Here is a 21,716-nt window from a genome sequence, read left to right on the forward strand (position 1 = left end):
CAGATGTCGTCTCACCATCACATCTCCCTTCTTTCTCCTCCCTCCATCACGCTCCCCACCTACCCACCTCCCCTACCATCCACCATCCATCCCACACAAACAATCGCCCCATCCACTACAAAAACCACCCAAAAATATCAAACGGTCAGAGAAGCTGTTCAGCTATCGATATAAGACCGACGACACCGAGGGGGACAAGGACGAACCACAAAACAAGCAATCCTCACAAACCACAACCAACACCCACACTTCAGACTCAACACAAGCACAATCCAAAAGGGTATACAAAATCTTTCATTCATTCTCTCCAAAAAAATCCATACTTTTATATATAACTCTCGGGGGCCTACAAAAAAATTTGCCCCAACCCTTATGTAATTGTGATACATGGAGCCGAGCCAGGTTCCCCCTTCATCCTATAAAGGCTTTCCAATAACAAAAAAGGTTCAAAACATGGTCGTCATAAAATGATTTTTCCGGGTTTTTGGGACTTGGTCGGTAGATCAAGTAAGTCGTGCCCGAAAAATGGAAGCCTCTCTCTCTCGTCGCGTGTCCGCTAATGCTCGAAATCAAACCCCAAATGTCATCAATTGGTGTTTAAACATATACTCCCGCTTGAACGCATACATGTCATGTGCTCCCTTCCTCTTCACGCACAAGCTTCACGGATGGGCAAGGCTACTTGCGTCCACCGTTACCGCCCTTGTTCACAATCTCGAGGATCATCTGGCGCGCTTGCTCGCATCCCTCGCGGCTTCCAACAATCTCAATGGCCTCGCCCTGGGCTTGGTCGCGCGGCACTTGGATCTTGGTGCCCGTCTTCTTGCGGAGTTCGTTGATCGTGCTGCCTCCGGAGCCGACGACAAGTCTAAGAAATAGGGTTAGTATGGCATCCGAAACCAATCTTTTGGAATTTAACTCACCGGTAGCTGCGCGGATCAGGCAGGATCAAGTACCCGGTAGAAGAAGGCTTCAAAGCTGCCGCAATGGCCTTCTCAAGTGCCTCACGAGCCTTGGGAAGGTTCTCGGGTGAGCCGCGTAGAATCCAGGGAATAGTAGCGGATTGATCCGCACCCTCTTCGGGGGCAGTGTTGTTGTCGATGATCTCCCAGGAGTGCTCGTCTGCTCCAGTCGTCGCATCGTCGGTGATCAGAGGAAGAGCACCATTGGCGCCCTTCCTCGCCTTTCCAGCCTCAGCCTGCGCAGGCTTGGCGGGAATCTTGTGTCCACCGTGGTCAACGGTGACCTTGTACTGGTTGCGAAGCTGACGGAAGAATTGGCCGTTGTCCGAGATGGCGTGGTGGAGATGACGAGGAACCTCAATGGTCTCGCCTTCTTGGCTCTTGACGAGCTCGAGAATGTGCTCCTTGGCCTTCTCGACTGCAGAGGGCTCACCAGTAATCTTGACCTGGCTGCGTGCAGCACCTGTAGTGGTCTGCTTGGGAATGTCGAGCTGGATCTTGAGTTGCGACTCTAGAGAGCGGCGAGTCTCGCCACCACGGCCAATAAGCAGACGGTGCTTATCAGGGGAAATCTCCAAGGTCTCAGTAGTCTGGTTCTCGAGCGAGGCGACTTGTGCCTTGAGGGCAGCAACAATCTTCTCAACTACGCTCTTGGGTCCTTCAATGCGGATTGATGACTCATCAGACTCAGCACGAGGGAAGCGCACCATGCGTGCAAGATCGCGCGAGTTGTCTGGTCCTCCAGCAGCAGTGACGACGGAACGAATGTTTGCTCCACTGCCACCGATAAGAGTCCTGTGGTGCTTCCTGTCGACATCAAGAGTCTCCACGATAGTGTCATCAAACACTTTCGCACGCTCCTGCAGGATCTTCTTAGCCTGCTCGACCTGCTTCTTCGTTCCCTTGATCTTGATCTCAGCACGTCCAGAGGGATCAGCACCCTCACGAGCACCAGGAACATCGATTTGGGCGCCAGTCTCCAGACGGAGATTCTCCATCTCGCGCCCACCGGAGCCGATCAATTGTGGAATCTGGCTTTGCGCGACTGAGACAGTGTCACTGAATGAAGTGTCCATGATGTATTGGAGTAGCTGCAGCACCTCCTCACGAGCCTCATCTGCGCCCTTCTTGGGTCCACGGACAATTACCTCGTCTTGGTTCTGACTGCGAGCCTTGCTCTGGGAAGGAGCGTTGGAGCCGGCGTCGTCATCGTGCTGAACGCGCCTGGGAAAGTTGATGCGTACACCATAACGGTCCTGGAGGCGCTCGACCTGCTTGCCTCCGGCTCCAATGAGATCACGGTGGTATTGGGGCTTCACCTTGAGGATGTGGGTAGTTTCGTCCTCGAGCTTCTTGGCCATGTCGAGAATATCCTTCTTGCATTTTTGGGCCTTGGCAGATGGCCCCTTGAGCTCAACCTTGCCGTCATTGATCTGGACATCAACGTCGTACTTCTGGCGCAGACGCTGAATGTTCTCGCCACCCTTACCAACCAGATGACTGGCATACTTCTGGGGGAAGTCGAACGTGGTGACGTGATTGCGCTCGAGCTCATCCTTCTCGGCCTGCTCAATGAATGCCAAGATCTTCTTGTTGAACTCTTCAACTGCGTTGGAAGGTCCACGAATAGCGAAACTGTTGTTGGAGCGACTGTGGGCCTCAGGCCGACGCTGGCCAAACAGAACCTGTACAGGCACCTGGTCGTTCGACAAGCTGCGTTGCTGGTCGTTGACAAACTGCTCAATCTTGCGGTGGAATTTGGGATTGGACTCCAGACCGCGGGACTCAATTTTTGGCTGGTTGCTGGTGAGACCTAGAATATACTTCTGTGCATCCTGGAGTCCCTGTTGGTATGCCTTGATCTCTGCAGCAGAGGGCCTTTGGCGTGGGATCGTGTACTGATCATATGGGCTGTTACTGTCCTCATAGACAAGGACCAACTGGGGTGAGTTCTCAGACTCTTCTGGGAACACAATGTGCACGCCATGATCCTGGCGGACCTTTGGCGCGTTCCGTTCGCGAAGAAATTGGTGGTAGAATGGGTCGACATTGATCGTGGCAAATCGGCTCGGGGGGTGGCTGGCGAAGACATTCATGACATCGCTACGAGCCTTCATGCTATCCTTTCCGTTCTTGGCATAGATTTCCCATCCAGTTGGGCCATCGCGGTCAGTAGGTACGACAATGCTTGCATCATGGGCAGCCTCTAGCTCCTTGAGGACCTGGCGCTGACGGAGGTAACGAGTCAAGTTGTGTGCATGATCCTGGGCGTTGGGACCCTTGTGCTCGCGAGCAGCATCAGCTGTGGCCATAGTCATGCTGGCCGCGAGATCTTCCAGCTTGTTGATACCCTGCTCGATCCTATCGGGAGGTCCAACGACATAGACGGACTCGCTGTCGTCTCCAGGTGGGGGCAAGACTATCGTACAGCCAGTCTCCTCCAAGAAGTCGTGTAGCGAGTTGCCTCGATCACCAACGATGAACTGATGACGGCCCCTCTCAATAGATCGCTGATCAACAGCCAATTGCTGGCGCAGCTGCTGAACCCGGAGTTCAATCTCAGCTTGGACCTGCTGTGCGGCGACTCGCTCACCAGAGACTTGGATGGGATAGTTGGCCTGGGGAGCAAAAGGAACTGGCTGGCCTCGTTGAGCTTGAGGAGGAGCCTGCGAACGCCAGGTGTGGTAGTGCGGGATCTGAAGGTTCACGTCACGACCCTGAACCAACTTGTCGGTGTGAGAGTTATGAGGTCCGGCCAGAAAGGGATAGAACTCGGCAGGAATGTCTTTGAGACGCAAATTGACGGTCGAGGTACGCTCGTTGACGATTGCCTCGATCTCACGGCGAGCCATCTCGGCGGTAAGCGCATTCCCCTCGATATGTACGTTGACAACGGTATCATCATCTTCGCCAGCTTCTGCCTTGGGAACCTGGATGCGAGCACCGGTGCGCTTGCTAATCTCCTGGATCTTGGCACCCTGACGACCGATGATGTGAGCACGGACGGAGGCGGGAACGGCGACGTCGACAGATTGCTGTTATTCATCAGTTGAGATATTTCATGTCGTGTGAGACTTGACTGACCTTGGATCCAACCTCATCAGCGATCTCCTTGAGAGACTGCCTCACAGCATCGGTTGGGCCAGTAGACTCGAAGATGACCATTCCACCTGGACCAGACTTGTACTCGACCTTGGCCTTGGAGCGCCTGTTGATGTCACGGATAATGTCATTGACAGGCTTCTTGAGCTGCTGGCGAGGGGTGAGCTGCTTGGGAGAGAAGGAGATGCGTTCCGTGTGCTTTCCAGGAATGTTCATCGAGGGAAGGGCAGGGCCACGACCAACCGCTGGAGAGGCAGAGGGTCCATTGGCACCCGCACTACCGTTGACGCCATTGGAAGTGACAACAGCAGGCTTCTTACCCCATGTAGGGGCAACAGACGCCTGAGCACGGGGCTTGACGGGACCGAGAGCTGGGAAAGCCTCCTCAGAAGAGGTGTTGAGGCCGGGCTTCTTCGCAGAGGCAGGGGTATCGTCGGCCTTTTGCTTTCCAGCCGCCTTCTCGCTGAGGGGAGCTGCAGCGTCGGAAGTCGAGTTGGCGGAGGGCGGCGGGTGATTGAGGTCCTCCTCATCAGGGACATCCTCGACGGTGACATGGTGATCGTGTTCTTGCATCAGCTTCTGCGCAGGGGTCAGGCCCTCGGGGGCAGTGCTGGCAGCTGCTTCAGATGCCATTTTCAGTGTATACCGTTTCGATTAAACCAAAGGGTGTTTTGCGTAGACGGTGGGTGGGAGTGGCTTAGTGGGAAGCCAGGTTGACAACGGCGGTGGGAGAAATCTTGGGGATTGGCGTGTATGCTGAGAAACGAGAGAGAGAGATGGAGTCAGCAAGCCAGATCTCAGCTAAATGAGAAAGAGAAGCGGCTCTCACTGAATAGAAGACTGTTCGTCCTGGCGCGTGGGCTGTGCGTACCGTGAATTTGTGTGGGCTACTGCTTCGAAGCTTAGCCAGAATATTGATCTCGAAGGAAGTGGAGATGTTCAATTGGCCGTACCACTGCGGGGGGTATGTGCAGCGCAGACTTGAGGGTATATTGGGTAGGCTACTATATAGTACGTAAGCAAGGAGCCGAGAACGGAGAGCAAGACGAGGAAGCTGAGCTGCTTTGGTGGAGATGTGGCCAGCCGTCCAGAATGTCCTCGAAGTTGGGGGTCCTTGAGCACGAGCCAACGCACACTATACGCAATTGGAATTGGCGGGGAAGCAGGGAAGCAAGTTAGTGTCGGCTCCCGACCATGGGTACCTTTTCTATCCAAACACCACTCCCCAATCATTCTCCCTCATCACCCTTGTACTTTTCTCAAGTCATGAAATATTCCACTGCTGTGACTACGTTTGTGGTTTCTAGCTGCAGAAGGTTTCCTTTTGCAACAAGCTAGCGTTTCCAACAAACCAAACTGCAGCTATATATTCACCATTCAATAGAAAAAGTATATCTTAACAATCATCGACTTCCACCCTTCTTCTAAGAGAGAGAAAAACAAAAGAATTCAATGAAATCCAGCTAAAAAAAAACACAACCATGTATAAACAAACTCCTCTCACTACCCCAAGCAATCAAGACCCAACACCCCCATCCACAAAAAAGAAATGAAAAAAAACCCCCCTCACATCTACTCCCCATGCTTATCATCCAACTTCTGCCTCATCTCCCACGTATACCTATTCCCCGACCCATCCTCCTCAGGATCCGTAACCTTCCCCCCCATCACCCCCACCACGCCCTCCCCACTCATCCCCTCTCTCCCAACCTTATCCCCCCCCGTCCCGTCCATAACACAATACGCCTTGCCCAGCCCGCCCGCATACTCACTCGTCAGCATGCTCTCAAACTTGTAAAAGCACTTTTCACGCGTGACATGGCCCCAGCCCATGCTGTTGCGGGTGGAAATTTTGAATACCCAGGAGATGGGTTTGTTGTCGAAGGCGGTGAGGAAGACGGTCATGGTGATGGGGTTGTTGGGGTGGATGTTGCTGCCTTTGGGTTTGAGGGCGGCGTCGCAGAAGGCGTGGATGGCGCTGTAGTAGCTGGATTCGGTGGGGAGGTGGCGGTGGGGACAGGTTCCGGGGAGGGGATTGGCGCGGGGGGAGAGGGGGGTGGTGGGTTGGGTGAGGTTGGAGGGAGATTGGATGGGGGAGGAGAAACTGAATGGGAGGAGGGAGACGAGGGAGAACAGAGTAAAGAATGAGAGATACATTTCGATCTTGATAATTTTGACAGCTCTGCCTTACAAGGCGATTGGTTCAGTAGTTTCACGGTAACAGCAAGTAAACTTTGTCAGTGTGACCAGACGATGAGAAACTTCGCGAGAGATAAAATAGGTCAGACGATAATAGATACACTGGCAGAGGAATCCATCCCAGTATATACATCCCAGTACCCACACTTACTCCAAACCAACCCAATAGATATATTTTCTAAAAACAACTATTATCAAAAGATATGAATCCCTTTGAAATAATGCATCCCCGCATATTCGTCTTCCGCAAGGCTCTTTGTTGGAGCATCTTTGTCTCAAAGAGGCGCTACATGAGATCAAAGAAACCGAGAAAGGCGCTTTGTTCAAATGCACGCAAAGACATTTTCCACAGTGAGAATAAAGCTACACTTGGCGTGTGTGTCACGGGTAAAACAGCGAATGAAGGAGACCCAGGCGTGTTCTCTGGAGGAGGATAGGATAGGGCAGTAGGAGGTGAGTCAACAATAAGCACATGCTTTAAGGCTTGGGTATTTTTGATCTATCGATGCTATGATTTCTCTATGCATCGATCTGCAAACTGAACAGTATGTCAAAGACGGAAATATTTTCCTGCAATTACAAGGTGCATGTACAATGAGAATCCCCCCCAACTAGGCCAATCTAACCCATACCCGATGTTCACCGGTAGAAACTTTCGTCTCCACCAACAGGTGGTGCACTTGGTGCTTGACCTCCAGGCCGATATGGTAAATATGTTTGCGCTGCCGGTGGGGGGCTGCTTGAACCTCCGGGAGGAGCAGGCGGTGCATAACTCGGTTGCGCTGGCGGGTATCCATAGCCTTGCTGCGGTGGCTGCGGCTGGGTATAAGGCTCCGAGGGAGGCTGGGTATCATGGGGAGGTTGCTGTGGAGGTGGCGACGAGATGTGCTCGTATGATGCTTGCGGTTGTTGCTGTGGTGGGGCACTTTGCTGCGGAGGATAGCCTTGCGGTTGCGATGGAGCAGTCTGCTGGGGATGGTAGCCTTGTGGCTGCTGAGAAGCTGGAGGATAATCGTATCCTTGTGGTGCTGAAGGGCCTGCTTGTGGTGGGTTTGATGGGGCAAAAGTCTGCCGATTGTCCACAGGTGAGTCGTAATGGCCAGTAGACAACTCCTGAGGAGCATAGCTTTGCGGTCGTCCACCTACAGGAACCCTACCTTGTGGTAGAGCATAAGGATCGGATGGTGGCCCTGGCTTTGGTGTCTGTTGCTGGGGTCTTTCACCGGGTGGCGCCATGAAGAATGCGGGATTCGGTCCAGCAGCAGGGTAGGGAGGTGCCTGGGCTGGAGGAGCTCCGCCACCATAGCCATAACGCGCATCTGGCTGCTGCGCAGGTGATGCAGGCGGGTAACCGGGGTAGTTGGAGGGAGGTGGTGCGTTGTAAGCTCCATAAGCCGGACGGCCTCCGTATGCGGGCTGCGGAGGCTGGGACATGGATGCCTCGAGCATCGACTCGTAGTCACGACGAGCTTTGATAAACTTCTCATTCAACTGTGTGAAGTCGTCTGGGCATCATTAGCTTTTTTGCTCTTCCGTTATTGGCTCGGCACACAGGTTACCTTTCTTTTGTGAGTACTTCCCGATCAACTCAATGAGCTTCGGTCTAATAGCCAGCGTTGAGTGATACAGTTCCGTAATCTCCTCGTTGTCGCGTACATCGCTACCACCTGCTTGAGAGCTAGTACTCAGCAATGCAAGCAATTTCTCCACATTCCGTATTTGCGCAAACACTTCGGCTTCCATTTGCGCCTCCTTCTCCAGCTCTTCCTTTGTTGGATCTTGTAGTTTCTCGACATAATTGAGGGGAAATATGCCCGTTTGTCCACGGAGGGATCCTTTCCACCAGTCCTTGTATACTGATTCTAGCACTGCGATGATGTCACCCTTGCGGAACTGCAGCTCACCAGGCTCCGAAGGCTGGAAGTCGAATAGCGCTCGCACGCGTGAGACTGTCGCTGCTGTTGTACCCGACGGCTGTGGCTGCACTGGCTGTGCAGGCTGTGAGGAGGATGCGTGGCTCGACTCTTGTGGGGCGTTTGACTTGGCTGCAGATGGTGCTGCGCCCTTGGATTCCCGTATCGACATAGCCAGTGCCATCTGGAGCTCTTCTTCTTCCTTCTGGCGGTCCGTATCCGAGATTTGCGTCTTCTGTGGCTTTGAGGGGGCCCGGAGATTTGGGTCTACGACAACTGTCAGCCAGGCGATTCTGGGAATTCATCTTGGAAAACATACTCTGTGACTTTAGCTTCATATACGCGCCGGCCATGATGCCCAGATCAGGATCGCGCGCAAACATATCCGACCATTCTGCCATGCGCTCCAGAATCTTAGCCTTGACCTGCTGGTGCGTGTTGCGGTCGTTTGCCAACCGTAGCAGTGCATCTGTGAAGCTTCTCGATGCAAGCTCCTTGTGCATCTGTATGCCACAATTCTGGCTGAGGGCGTTGGCAAGCTCGAGGGTGTAGAGTTGCACGTTAGCATTGCGGTGTGCTAACCGCTTGATCATGGCGGCGACAGCATCTTTCGCGCCCGTATCAGAAGATCCGACTTTGTCGCATACATCCTAACAAAAAAAACTGTCAGTTACTGCCGCTTCTCACAAGCACCGCGTAAGATGCAGACATAACGTGATGTGCAAATGGGAGAGTCGTGCGAGCCAAATGCTTTCCAGACTCCCGCGCACTTGCTACGTAGCGTTCAAGGCTTACCAGAATATATTCCCAGTTTTCGCTAGTCAAATTCTCATCTGTAGCCTTGCCGACGACATCGTCGAAGATGTTTGACTGTGCGCGGAACATGGTGGTTGCCTGCTTCAGTGCTGGTCGGTATTGGGTGCGGGCAAAGCTTCCTCAAGGCGAGGGTAACAGAGGGAATGACGCAGTGGGTTGCGGCGAATGGTCAAGGGGATGGAGAGTTAGGAAACAGGAATCGTGAGGGCAGTTACTGCAGCGTCGTTATAGCCAAGGATAAACTGCGAGGCGGGTGTCGTAAGTGTACTTGTATAAGCTTTGGAGTTCGTGCAGCATGCTACTGCGCCTGCCTCGTCGGGTGATGACGAGGCGCGTGGCGTGGCGTTCCATCCTCACTCTCACAGGGTTGGGCTGCAGGCGTGAACGAGGGACCCACTCCGCCTTCTGATTTTGCCAAGATATAACGACGACTTTGTTTTCTTCTACAGAAATACGGCAAGATATCATCGTCGAAGCTTGACAGATTTGCAGCATAGACGCAAAGATCCTCATAACACACAGATGTCAACATCGTCTAACTTGATTGGACAATTCACTGATGATAAGCAGAAGACTTGAGTTTTGTTCAACCTTTCCATATGCCATGTGTCATTGCCACCATCTCGGTAGCAGCTCCCACGGTTCCAGAACTTTGATGACGTTCCAAAACTTGATGTGTCGGGCATATCTATCCTCCCCCTCCCAGCATCCCGCAGTCGTGTAGATTGAATGGCATTACAGGCCGACAAACGTAAAACCGATACCACAAGGACAGGAAGCCTCAATATATCAGGAAACTGCTGTTGCTTGGCTTCGAGGGACATGCATAATGCAGCGCAAACCCAGATGATGCGCTTGCTGAACGCTCGACAATGATTTTCGAAAGGCTTCGCATGGCACAGTTCGAGGCTTCGACCTTTGCAAACTGGCTGCTGAGCCAAACGAATGAGACCGTGACCCGGCCCGCTGATCGATAGCTGCTATAGGTTGCTGACAGTAGTAGAGTCGTCACCCTGTACTTCAAAGATTGGCTGCGTAAGCCAACCAAATGACTAGGCAGAAGAGAAAGGAAAACATGACCCTTTCTGCGCCATGGGGACCGCTCTATATTTCAACAGTCTTGCCGTACCACTCGACGTACGATTCAGTATTCCTGCGTGTTTTTGAATCGTTGTCGGAAGTTTGTGACGCAGCCGCTCCTAAGGACTGGTGTTAAGAGAGAATCACAATCAGATGGAATCTCTACAGACCACCCTTCTTTCTTCTCTCCTCTGCACGAGCTTTTCTAGCTGCTTGCACCAATGGCGCGAGAGTGTTGAGCGGCTCAGCAGTCTGGATGAAGGGGTGCTGGACAAGGGTTAGTCTTTGCCATGCTTCATCTTTGAGGGGCGGCGGGCTACTTACGACGAGCAGATCGTGAGCACTGGCTCGTTTGTCTGGGTCGACCTTGAGCGAGAATCCGAGGAAGTCGCGAAACACTGGCGACAGAGTGTGCTCTTCCTTGATGGTAGGTGTGCCATTGGTTGCGATCAACCAGAGGGCTCGAAGAGGGCTCTCGTTGAGGTAAGGGGGCTCGCCTTCGATCATTTCAATCGCCATGATACCCAAAGACCAGATATCAACCTTTCGACCGTACTCTTTGCGGGTCACGACTTCGGGCGCCATCCAGTAGGGTGTACCGACCATGGTCGTACGCTTGTTGTGGTTCTCGTTGATCTGTGCGCAGAATCCAAAGTCGGCTATTCCTTCCAATTAGCCATGTTTCTACAACTTCTCGAATAAACAAGGACGTACTCAGCTTGATATTGCCCTCGAGGGACAGCAAAATGTTGTCTGATTTGATGTCTCGATGAATCACGCCCTTGGAATGGAGATGCTGCAGGCCATGTAGAGTCTGAAGAGTCAGCGCAGGGAATCAACCATGGGTCATCGTCGGAAACTTACCTCTCGACAAACAGCAGCTATTTGACCCTCTGACATCATGTTGAATGTGACGACATCCGTCAAGCTACCTCCCTCCATATATTCCATTACTACCCAGAGATCGCCTCTGACAAGGAAGCTGTCCATGAAATTGACAATGTTCTTATGCTTGCTGTCCTTCATCACTAGAATCTCGTTTATAATGAGGTCTTTCTTGGGCTGCTGCTCGAGATTCATCTGCTTGATCGCAACACACTTGTTCGTGCCCACTTCGTACGCTGTGAAGACGCCTCCAGATGCGCCCTGACCAATCTTGTTCAGCTGGCGGTACCTGAGGGTTGGGTCGGCATTGGTACATATGGCGTTGAGCTTGGCGACAATATCTGGACCTTGGCTCTGACGGGGCCGTTGACGTGGCCGAGGCGCCGGACCTACACGAGCCTGCTGTGATGGCAAGGGGATGTTTTGCGGATCCGTCTGCTGTGCAAACACTTGCTGCGGTGAGGGTTGCGTGGGCACAGGTGTCGGGGCGTGATGGTGAACGGGCGCGGGGGCTCTCTGGCTGACGCTCCTACCAAGCGAGGCCTTTGACTGTTGCTGAGCAGCGGCGGCCATGGCCTGCTGTTGTTGCTGGTGGTATTGCTGGGCAGGCGAGATTGCGGTGGCGCTGGCAGGCGAATCGAACCGCGGAGGTGTACCGCCCGTCGTGTTTGCCCGACCTCGCGTGGTTGGCATTGATCCATTGGGGCTATCCGTCGTCGTAGAGGGTGTGTGTGCATACTGCGGGTACTCATTTTCATGACGTGGTGTTGGCTGCTGCTGGGTGATGATTGGGCTTGGAGCGGGTGGAGCGGGTCGTGAAGGAATGGTATTGGTAGAGCCCGGTCCGGCACCTGGGGGACGGGGTGCTGGCCGGCTGGGAACGAGGTTGGCATTGACCTGAGGCGACTGGGGGACGGTGGGCGAGGTGACACTTCGTGGAATGGGTGGCGGTGCACGTGGGTTCTCGAAGCTATCCTCGCCATTCCGCGGAAATCGAGGGCTCTGTGGTGGACTGAGGGGTTGTACGTTGTTGTAGGTGGGTGCGAGGTTGGCTTGGTATGCGTAGCCTTGAGGGTTGGCTGGACCCATCTTGTCCCAGATGGCATCGTCTTCGTTCTTTTCGGCATTGTCCTTGTAGAAGTTGACGACATCTACGGCAGCCTGTGGATACTGCTTCTGCTCCTGCTCGGTGATGCCATTTTGCTGTAGCATGCGCTGCCACTCTTTTGGAAGACCCTAGGGATGATTAGCACGCAAGCCCAGCGTTAGAGAGAGAGTCGAGTTGTTGATGGTGGTAGTGGGAGTGATGGTGGTAGTGGGAGTGATGGTGAGAGTGGGAGTGGGAAGTGAGGGCGACATGTGAATAGCCACGATGATAAGGCGTGGTGATGGTAGCGATAGTGGGGTGGAGTGGGTATGCAGGGTAACCACGTACCGTGTACTCGCCCGTCTCGTTGTCAATGCTGACGTGGGTGACGTGCATGGGGTTGGTGGGCGTCGAGATGGTTGGGCGGCGCGGGGAGCCCAGCATGCTGTTGACGAAGCTGGCAAAGGCGCCCTTCTTCTTGCCGCCGTCGGAGCGCCGCTTCTTTGCCATTTCGCCATCGTCGCTGTAGCGGTTGCGCGGACTCTTGGAGCCAGAGGGCGGGGTGTCCATTTTGCGGGCGAGTGAATTGAACGAGGCAGACTGGCGCAGGTTGGGAGATTTCTTCCTGGCGACGTGGTCGGCTGTGTGGGCGTGTTGTGGGCCGGCGGGGCGGCGGGCGTCTGGAAGGTGAGAGGCGTGGAGCGCTTCCTCGACAATGGCATTGAAGGGCACGCCAACGGCCGCGGGGGGCAGGTGCTGCGCAACCGAGGAGGGTGGCAGCGGCGGCGGCGGTGGTGGTGGCTGCTGTGATTGTTGCTGGTGGTGGTGGAGCTGTTGGTGTTGGTGCTGGTGCTGGTGCTGGTGCTGGTGCTGTTGTTGCTGTTGCTGTTGGTGCTGTTGTGATTGTTGCAGCTGCGGCGGCGGGTGGAGGTACTGGTGCTGCTGGTGCTGCTGGTGCTGCGCGGGCGCAGACGGATAATTCACATAGGCGGTCGAACGCAGCTCGTCATGGATAGGCGTGTGTGCATGCGAGGACGATGGCGAACGTTGAAGTGAGGAGGTCACCGGCGTGGGGGCAGCTTGATTGGGTGCAAAGTAGCTCGCTGCGGAAGGCGCTCGCTTCAGCGTCGACGACTTGTACTTTGTGTTATTATACGCAATCGGAGGCGCGCTTCTCTTGGTCAGCCGGCGCGAGGCCGTTTTGATGCGCGATGATGGCTGTTGCTGCTGCTGCTGTTCCTCCATCCTTCCTATCGACAGCTCTACCTACCGCCGGGGTTGGCGACCAGTCAACCAAGGGATCAGCTTCAAATAAAAAGGCGGCTAGGGCCCCAGCACGCAGCTTTGTACGACCAACAGGCTGCACGACCTGCAGGTAGAAAGGCAGCGAATGGGAAGCGAGTCGGCAGCGCTGTCAGGACGTAGAGGGCAGCGCGGGCAGGATGGTGCGTTGATTGGGGGGGACGAGAGAGGAGAGAGAGTGGGTGTGGGTGTAGGTGTGGGTGTGGGTGTGTGGGCGGTGGGCGGTGGGCTTGACAACAGACAGACAAGTCGTGGACAGACAGACACTGACACTGACACTGAACACACCTGGACACAGACAGACAGACAGACAGAAAGACAGACACACAGACGGACAGACGGACAGACAGACGAGACCAAGACCACAACAGCAGAGCGTGCAGAGCCAGCAAGCACTTACCTAGCTTACCTAGCCAGGGCTCACACCAAACCGTGGGACTAGCGACTAACTACATACACTGTGTAGATACCCTAGGAAGAGGCACTATAGTACAGCCGGCTCTTGCAGAAAATCGCTGCCCGCCCGCCGTCATCCAGCACAGACAGACAGCGGCCAATTGCGTAGGCGAGCATTTTTGGCGTCCAAGGGCCTCGAGTGAACGGCGCAACCGTCGACTTTGCTCCTTGCTAGCCCCCCCTTCTCCCCCCTTCTCCCCCTTCCACCCCTTCCACCCCTTCCACCCCTTCCACGCCCCTTCGCCCTTTGGCACTCCACCGCCGACAGCGTGCCGAGCAAGCGGTTTCAGGCGAGTGGCTCCCTCTCATTTCGAGGCGTGCAAAACGAAAGCCCATGCGTCCGTCGCCAACGGGCTGCTGGAGCCCGCCCTGCATCGTGGTGGTGGGACTCGTGAGAGAGTCGCGAGAGTCGTGGTAGTGCTGCTGCTGCTGCTGCTGCTGTTGCTGCTGGGCTGCTCAACTCTCATGCGGCCTTTTGTTGGACATCACACCGGTCCAAAAGCAGCGCGTCCCCTGGTGTGCAGTAGAGTGGGAGGAGGTACTATGGTAGGACCTACCGGTAGCTGCTCCAAACGGCTCCCCCAAACTCTCCCACGCTGCCATATGGGTAAGACGACAGACAGTACAGTACATACACAGTACAGTACACCAACCGTCGACACTTGCCTGTCCAGTGCTGCTTGCTCACTGCAAGACGGGCCCATGCTGCTGCACTCGCCGAAACGGGAGAGCGATGCTGACTTGCAACCGCCTGGCCAGCTCGCCGTGAGCTGTAGCGTCTGATTTCTCCAAAAAAAAAATCCATTCCAATGCCACATGGCCGCTCGCTATGAGACCTTTTCGAACAGCCTTGTCTTTGCCACGCCTCTTTGTCTCTCGCTTGCCTCACCGCAGCTTCCCCTTGGAGAATGCGGCTCTCTCTCTCTCTCTCTCTCTCTCTCTCTCTTCCCCACCATCACATGCCAGGCCAGAGACTCCACACGCCCCGCATCTCTACCTAGTACCACCACGACACCACCGCTACCTCAACTCCTCTGCAACAACTGCAACAACAACAGCAGCATCAGGCGTCACGTCCGACTTGCATCGCTGCACAAATGCAGTGCAAAGTACTCGCGAGCCGTCTTGCCAGACTCGCTGGATGTGGCATTTCCCAATCAGGAAAAGATACCCCCTCACGAGATACTCCAATAAACTTTCTCTTCTAGCTGACCATGGGAAACGCACACAGTCTGGACTCTACTCTCCTGTCATCTGTGTAGAGAGCCTGCTCCTGCAATTCTTGATTTTTCATTTACTTTATTTCCTACTACTTAAATTCTCCCGCCCTGGCTACGCGCTAGGTACTTGACGACCAGGGAAGGGAGACTGTGCTTTAGGGAACGTTGCACACGTTGCGAAACTCAATCTCCCCAGATGAATCCATACTTTTTTTCTGGCTGCCGCACCTCACAGCAAAAGATGCCGCAAGGCGTTCAACGTCTTTGCTTCTGAAACGCCCCACGCGTGCACCACAGCCTGCGCAAGTAGGTCATCGTTGCACCGCGTCTCTATCCGACAGCGCCCACTCCAAAAGGAAAAGGGACAACAGGTCATCTGAAAAAGTTTCGGCAGACAGCAGTCAAGTTAGGCACACTGGCGTTCCGAGTCTGCAGAACACGGCATCTTCTCAACAAGCCAGAATCCTTGCTTGGAAACAGCGAGGTGGTACGGAGGATGCCATTTGCGCATTTGCCAAACAGCTTACTTCACAACTTGTCCATGCCATGCCACGGAAATGAAGAAGCCTACCCACAAGCATACCCCTCCCGCGGTGGCGGCACATCTCCCGGCCGCGATGCACGCTACGGACGCACCACGACGCTCCCGTCGACCGTTATGCTGGAATCGCTGATCTTGACCGAAACCTTAATCAGGCGGACAATTTCTCTCCACCACGCCATGCCCATTCCCTCGCGTCTCTCGCAGTCTAGACAAACTTGTGCCTTGTCATGTGCGACAGCGGGCCTCTGTCCCTGTCATCTAGGTATCGTGAGCCGCTACGGCTTGCCAAGTCCTCGCTGTCACCACCCGTCTTGAGATTGTGACGTAGGCTAGATTCTGGCCTTGGGGCGATGTCGAGAGTCCTTGCACATACCTTACCAGTCTTTTACGCCCCCCTACATCCATACTCGCTAACCTAGATTACGCGCATGTAATCGTTGTACAATCTCCCCCAAACCAGGTCCATCCCAACTAACTCCCCAGAGCCGTAGCCAGACCTCCACTGAATCTTACATTGCTAATTCAGCGCTACGCACAAACTGCAACGCACCCAGACACTCTGCCGCTTTGTAGCCTTATTTGCCAAAGTGGTAGAAATCGTAGAACTCACTATCCGTACTCAGACTCCCCCCCGCAGTATGGTCCGCTACGGTATCCTTTACTTTTAGTATCAACACTTGCGCTAACTCGCAACACGCTTGGCTGGTTTAGCAGGCCACTGACTTGGGGTGTTGGCTGCCGTAGTAGCCGTTGTTTCGCTAGTAGTGGTCTGCGCTTGTATTTCTGGGGTCGGTGGTGCGTGGGAGTGGGAGTGGGCGTGCTGGGTTTTGTTGTTGTTGGGGTTCTGGGGAGTGCATGATGGTATGTAGCGATCACATTTACTTATACCGTAGAATGTACCGTATAATTTTTTCATTGAGACTACGGGTATAAGAATAGCTGGTGTGTTGTAACTCTATCCGCGTTTACACGATTTCCATTGGCTTACGTAGTTGTTATATGCGTAAACCGTGTCAATCTACACCTGTATACCTTGTTCCCCCGTTCCACGCACTTTTTCGGTTATGCTGCCTGGTTTGTATGGCGCTTATCATCATCATCTTTAACATCCCACAGTACCATGTGCTGGAATCCTCTACTTACTAATGCCAAATCCCTCACACACCAGTCCTTATCCACTCCATTCCAAAACTGCAAGCTGCTAACTGGGAATTGTAGAACGGTACGGTACCATACCATCCCCAACGCTCTCCTATCCTACAAACGACCGTACCGTCCGTTGCAATCTCTAGCTTTCTTATTATACTAGGCTTGTATCCTTACAGCGAGATAAACCCTCCCGCACTCTATCCCTAACGCAGATTCATGCCCCTCTCGGAAATGTACGGGATCGGTTTGTAGGCAAGGAAGGCTGTGGGTGATGCTGGATAGCACTGTGTATTGGGAATTCGAAGGTGGGGGATGGGGGTGGGAGTCCTTGGTTTGGTGAGTGGTAGGGGGAGGAGGGGGAGGAGGGGGAGGGGGTATGTGGGGAGGTTTTGCAGGGTGGGGAGGGTGTGTGATGGATTACTGGTATGTTGTGATGTAGGTACTTGGGTAAGGAGTTGAATGTGTTGATTACTTGTGGAATGTTTCCAGTCTTGTAATTTAGGATCTCATGAGATATAATCCCTTCTAAATAGGTAATACTACTTCAAACTCCACATCCTCTACATCATCAAACATTTTCTAAAATGCCAAAAATCTCAATCACTCAATACCCCGTCCCCTCCCCCCTCACAACATCCACCTCCCGCGTAGCCCCCCACTCCGTAACCCCCCGCCACAACGCACCCCCCAACCCCTCCCACCCCCTCTCCCCCCACCCCCGCTGAATCCTCCTCGCACTACCCAAAAACCTCTTCTTCACCTCTCCATACCCCTCAAACAACACCCGCCCATCCCGCTTCACCCACTCCCCACCCACAACCACATGCCGCACATCTCCCACATTCGCATGCAGGATCAGCGCGGCCACGGCGTCCTCCCAGCCCAGCATGCCGGGGCTGTCGCCGTCGAAGACGACGACGTCGGCTTTTGCGCCGCGCGCGAGGATGCCGAGATCCGGGCGGCGGAGGGCGAGGGCGCCGGCGCGGGTGATGAGGTGGAAGGCTTGGGTGGTGCTCATTGGGTTGTTGAGTGGGATGCGTTGGGAGTCGATGAGGATGGGGTTGTAGGCGTGTGCGCGGAGGCGTTGGAGCCAGAGGCGGGCTTGGGTGAGCATGTCGGTGGAGAAGGTGAAGTGAGTGTCTATGCCGAGGGCGGCTTGGTCTTGGATGAGGTGGGCGACGGGGTGGAGGTGGCCGTAGTGTAGTTCGGATTCGGGGGTTGTGGAAATGTATTGGTTTGTGTGGCGGAGGGCGGTGAAGTCGGAGGGGGTGATGAAGGAGGCGTGGGAGAAGATGACGGGGGTGGAGGTGTTGAGCCAGCCGAGCGTGTTGAGGAGGGAGGGCGTGTTGCCGATGGCCCAGGGGCCGCTGAGGGTGTGTGTGGTTACTGCGGAGAGGTTTTCTCTTCTTTGGGACAAGGGTTAGTCTGGTGGAGGTATGGTTGGGGAGAGGGAGATACGTACTGTACAATGTCCCAAAGTTGCTGGATCAAATCGCTAGGACTGTTATCAAAAGCATCAAATGCCAGACCAACTGTAACAAGCGAATTACTGGACAAACGAGGATCCCGCTTTAGTGCTACAAGTTTCCTCATCTGTTCCTCAAGTGTGTAATTGTTAGGCAGCTCATGAATCGCATATGCATGAACAGTCCTCAATCGACTGTCCAATGTAGCATTGAAAATGGCATCCGAAGTCTCATCATCCGAGTCTCCATGCGCATGGTCCAGCACCGTCGTCGTCCCTGCATTGATGCATTCCAGACTGCCGGTCAACTGACCCAGATACTTGTCTTCGGGAGAGAAGTTCTGGATTGAGGGCCCGAATTCACCGTACCGTTGGAAGTACTCGGCTAGCGTGGTGTTGGAGGCAATGGTCTTGAATGCTGTTTGCCAGAGATGGTGGTGCGTGTCGATGAATCCCGGGCTGATGATCTTGCCAGTTGCATCGATTGTCTCGGTATCATTGGATATGGAATCGGGGGTGGTGCCCCGGTAAATCTCCTTGATCTCATCGCCCTCAATCAGAAGCGAGGAATTGTGCAGAACTTCGATCCGAGAATTCTCATTGTTCCAAGCGATAATAGTAGCATCCGTGAAGAGAATGGAAGCGGCATTTGAGACGCATGCCAGGCCAAAGGCCAACGCAACTGGAGATGAAAACCGCATACTGAAATCCTCTACCCAGCCCAACCAGGCTCAAAAGCACACTCGGCCTTTATACCACCCACACGGTAAGCTATACATGATAGATTACCAGACTGTGATGTCAGGCAAGTGGGTCCTCCCTTCCATTTTTCCTCGACTCCACCAGTACCCGCTTCGAGAACCATCGTGGACACAGTCATGTCTGCATAGCCAAGCCAGCCCATTTCTCGCCAGATGACCCTACCATGCGCATTCTTCCGCAAGTTGATTAGGTGGACATGCGAGAAAAGGACCGGAATGATAATCACGACCGCAATGTTGGAGATTTCGATATTGTAGAGGAGCTGGAATCAGGTCACGTTGGTTGAACGGAGGGTAAGGCCGGTGGCTTGGGAGTTGTGCTTACGTTCTGCCAAGACTGCTTGTTTTCTGCGTCTAGGGTATGTTGGACCATAGTAGGACCGTGTTGAGTAGATTTTTTGGAAATTTGGGGACGATTTGGTTGTGTTGGGAGATTGTTTATCCATGCAATTTGTTGGAGAAATTGGAAGACTGATAATTGTAGCAGCTTCTGTGCTGTGACGTTGAGAGCCAAGTTGAGCCTTCTTCAGCCTTGCCAGCATGGGCTGACGTCGTCATGGGGTGATAATACCATGCCTGTAAACCAATACAGCATGCTTGAAGATCACGAATCCACTACCTTAATGCAAATCACGATTGGCAAATACCCATGTACTGCTGCAGCACGATATATCAGCGACAAGAGTCGTCATCTGTCAGATCGGGCTCTCAGTAAGGGGCAATGAATGGATGTCGTCAAAGGTCCGAATGAATTTCTATTTGTCATTGCAATTGAATGCTTTGCGCTTTTCTATATAAGTTCAAACACCATGTGCGCCCCCAGATTCCATTTCGTCGTTAGTAGTCGTAGCAGTAGCAGTAGTAGTCGCATCGAATCCCTTCGCCAGCCCTCCCCCCATCATCCATTTACACACATTTCATGGGGTCGGTCGCCTAAAATAGGCAGCATTGCAGAAAGAAGAAGGATACGGGGGTGGATGTCTCTTTCCATCTTCCCATTTCTTTCTTAGTCTCTCAAGACTCATTCACAGGGCTCGTGGGAGAAGAGTAGTTTGGGGTGGCGGGGGCAGAGTACGTCTGGGAAATGGGCTCGCATGCATTGCGATGCGTCTTCCAGTCCGACTTTTGGCAGTTCCGGTCGCAGTAGTAGGCCGCCTTGCAGCGGGAGCAGCGGCGTCTAGCGGGTTGGCCAGAGCAGGTGGTGCAGGCTGGAGAGGGTTAGCAGGGAGGTTGGTGGTCGGGTGTGTGATGGCAAGCATGGCTCCCGGCTGAAGATGGGTTCCTGGGGGTGGTGGGGCAAAAGGACCATTGGGATGGCATTCGGGACAGAAAAGTGGAGTACGCTACTGTCGGAATGCGATGGGAGCCGGGTTCCTGCAGAAGGCCACATGAAAAGAGAGTCGACTTACGTTTGGAGGTAAGGGAGACGTTTAGACTTTCGGTGCTGGCCATGGGGCGGAGTGAATGGAAGAGATCGGCGCGGTTGATGGCTGGCAGGGGGTTTGTGGCCGGTGTGGGTTGTGAGCCAATTGCGCCAGCTGAGGATCGACGTGAGTTGTCTAGGCAAGCCAAGGTTAGTCTGACCGCAAAGAGACAAGAGTCGTGGTAGTAGTAATAGTAGAAGAAGAAGAAGAAGAAGAAGAAGAAGAGAAAAAGGTATTTATTCCAATACCAGAGACTAGAGACGGGCGAGCAAGGAAGAAGTGGTGAGCACTTCCAACACGAGGGATACACATACCACTGAACGCGCTATCCCTTCGCTCCATCATGCCTGGGCCATTGTTCAGACTCCCATCTCCCCTCACCGCCGCACTACTGTCGCCAAGGCTGGTCGTAAACACGTTCAAACAGACGCTTCGTGGTGGCATTTCCTCTGATTTGTATGGCTTCTTCTTCTTCTTCTTCTTCTTCTTCTTCTCTTCCTTCCTTTTCTTTCTTTGGCCGCAGTGTCTGTCTGATTCCTCCGTCTGTCTGATTCCTCCGTCTCTTTTCTTGAATGCGCGCGACTTCTTTGGCAACAAGGACAGCAGCAAGAGAATTGGGAAACGGGGAGGGGGGAGTTGGGAGGAGTATTTGAATGCAAAATGTTCGGTGCAGGTATCAGCAAAGTTTCCTGACAAGCGGTGTGCACGTCGTGGTGCACAGATCAACACTAGCCCCGGAAGTGTTAGGGAGTCTGCAGGAACAGGCTAGAGGCTGACCAGAGCGCTCGCGCAGTCATGTGTCTCAGCCTTGGGTGCGGGATCGCTGCACGCAGATAGGTGAAGGAGGGTGAAATGACTGATCGAGGCGGCCGACAATCCCCTCGTTCTCTCACGCCCTCACCGGCTTTTGCCAAACAACACAGAAACGAAGGGGGAAAAAAACTAAAGAAAACCGGCCGTCTTTTCCAGCGCATAGGTAACGTTGCAGCAAATTACACAGTTCGGTGCGATTGCCTACCGGTACCTCGCCAACAAAGCCGACGACGACGACGATGACGATGACAACCTCTTCTGCTGTCAAGAGTCAAGGCAACGACAACAACAACAACAACAACAACAACAACAACAACAACAACAACAACAACAACCAGAAAAAGTATATGAATTGGGTTTGGAAAAAGCATCAAAGCAAACAAGTTAGATGCAGCTAGGTAGGTAGCCCATCAAATCGAAACGGTGAGAAGGCGACCATCTGTGGGGTAGGTAGGCGGCTGGCTTCCGGGTGGAGACACTTTCAACCGCGCGGTAGGCTGGGAGGGATCACGATGAGCAAATGCCCAACCCAACCCTC

The 21,716-nt window shown here is 53.8% G+C and overlaps 8 protein-coding genes across 8 annotated transcripts; 2 read left to right on the forward strand and 6 right to left on the reverse strand.

Annotated features, from left to right (window-relative positions):
- Window positions 1-278: 278 nt before the first annotated feature.
- On the reverse strand, window positions 279-5,135 carry IAQ61_001485 (uncharacterized protein). The gene is made up of 5 exons (XM_003839744.2): window positions 5,018-5,135; window positions 4,894-4,954; window positions 4,047-4,820; window positions 924-3,997; window positions 279-868 (listed from the first exon to the last, which is right to left on the reverse strand). The coding sequence occupies exons 3-5, from the start codon at window positions 4,695-4,697 to the stop codon at window positions 679-681; spliced, it is 3,915 nt and encodes a 1,304-aa protein (XP_003839792.1). The 5' UTR covers window positions 4,698-4,820; window positions 4,894-4,954; window positions 5,018-5,135; the 3' UTR covers window positions 279-678.
- Window positions 5,136-5,636: 501 nt separating this feature from the next.
- Window positions 5,637-6,221, reverse strand: IAQ61_001486 (uncharacterized protein; the record flags this gene model as incomplete). The annotated part of the gene is made up of 1 exon (XM_003839745.1): window positions 5,637-6,221. The coding sequence occupies one exon, from the start codon at window positions 6,219-6,221 to the stop codon at window positions 5,637-5,639; it is 585 nt and encodes a 194-aa protein (XP_003839793.1).
- A 123-nt stretch (window positions 6,222-6,344) lies between these two features.
- HSE1 (ESCRT-0 subunit protein hse1) lies at window positions 6,345-9,272 on the reverse strand. Its single transcript, XM_003839746.2, has 4 exons — window positions 8,972-9,272; window positions 8,496-8,826; window positions 7,823-8,443; window positions 6,345-7,768 (listed from the first exon to the last, which is right to left on the reverse strand). The coding sequence occupies exons 1-4, from the start codon at window positions 9,059-9,061 to the stop codon at window positions 6,903-6,905; spliced, it is 1,908 nt and encodes a 635-aa protein (XP_003839794.1). The 5' UTR covers window positions 9,062-9,272; the 3' UTR covers window positions 6,345-6,902.
- Window positions 9,273-10,234: 962 nt separating this feature from the next.
- Window positions 10,235-12,614, reverse strand: IAQ61_001488 (uncharacterized protein; the record flags this gene model as incomplete). Its single annotated transcript, XM_003839747.2, has 5 exons — window positions 10,235-10,339; window positions 10,397-10,731; window positions 10,787-10,886; window positions 10,937-12,193; window positions 12,393-12,614. 5 exons carry the CDS (start codon window positions 12,612-12,614, stop codon window positions 10,235-10,237), a joined length of 2,019 nt encoding a protein of 672 aa, XP_003839795.2.
- An 820-nt stretch (window positions 12,615-13,434) lies between these two features.
- On the forward strand, window positions 13,435-13,788 carry IAQ61_001489 (uncharacterized protein; the record flags this gene model as incomplete). The annotated part of the gene is made up of 1 exon (XM_066095122.1): window positions 13,435-13,788. One exon carries the CDS (start codon window positions 13,435-13,437, stop codon window positions 13,786-13,788), a length of 354 nt encoding a protein of 117 aa, XP_065954970.1.
- A 981-nt stretch (window positions 13,789-14,769) lies between these two features.
- IAQ61_001490 (uncharacterized protein) lies at window positions 14,770-15,583 on the forward strand (the record flags this gene model as incomplete). The annotated part of the gene is made up of 2 exons (XM_066095123.1): window positions 14,770-15,145; window positions 15,219-15,583. Coding segments are annotated over 2 exons (741 nt in total), but the record flags the coding sequence as incomplete, so codon positions are not given.
- A 1,736-nt stretch (window positions 15,584-17,319) lies between these two features.
- Window positions 17,320-19,461, reverse strand: IAQ61_001491 (uncharacterized protein; the record flags this gene model as incomplete). Its single annotated transcript, XM_066095124.1, has 3 exons — window positions 19,267-19,461; window positions 18,178-19,204; window positions 17,320-18,121 (listed from the first exon to the last, which is right to left on the reverse strand). The coding sequence occupies exons 2-3, from the start codon at window positions 18,879-18,881 to the stop codon at window positions 17,320-17,322; spliced, it is 1,506 nt and encodes a 501-aa protein (XP_065954972.1). The 5' UTR covers window positions 18,882-19,204; window positions 19,267-19,461.
- A 210-nt stretch (window positions 19,462-19,671) lies between these two features.
- On the reverse strand, window positions 19,672-21,437 carry IAQ61_001492 (uncharacterized protein; the record flags this gene model as incomplete). The annotated part of the gene is made up of 4 exons (XM_003839749.2): window positions 19,672-20,149; window positions 20,351-20,500; window positions 20,680-21,093; window positions 21,362-21,437. Coding segments are annotated over 4 exons (834 nt in total), but the record flags the coding sequence as incomplete, so codon positions are not given.
- Window positions 21,438-21,716: the final 279 nt, after the last annotated feature.

This window comes from Plenodomus lingam, assembly GCF_022343315.1.
Source record: "Plenodomus lingam strain CAN1 chromosome Unknown contig_12, whole genome shotgun sequence".
Taxonomy (NCBI): Eukaryota; Fungi; Ascomycota; class Dothideomycetes; order Pleosporales; family Leptosphaeriaceae; genus Plenodomus; species Plenodomus lingam.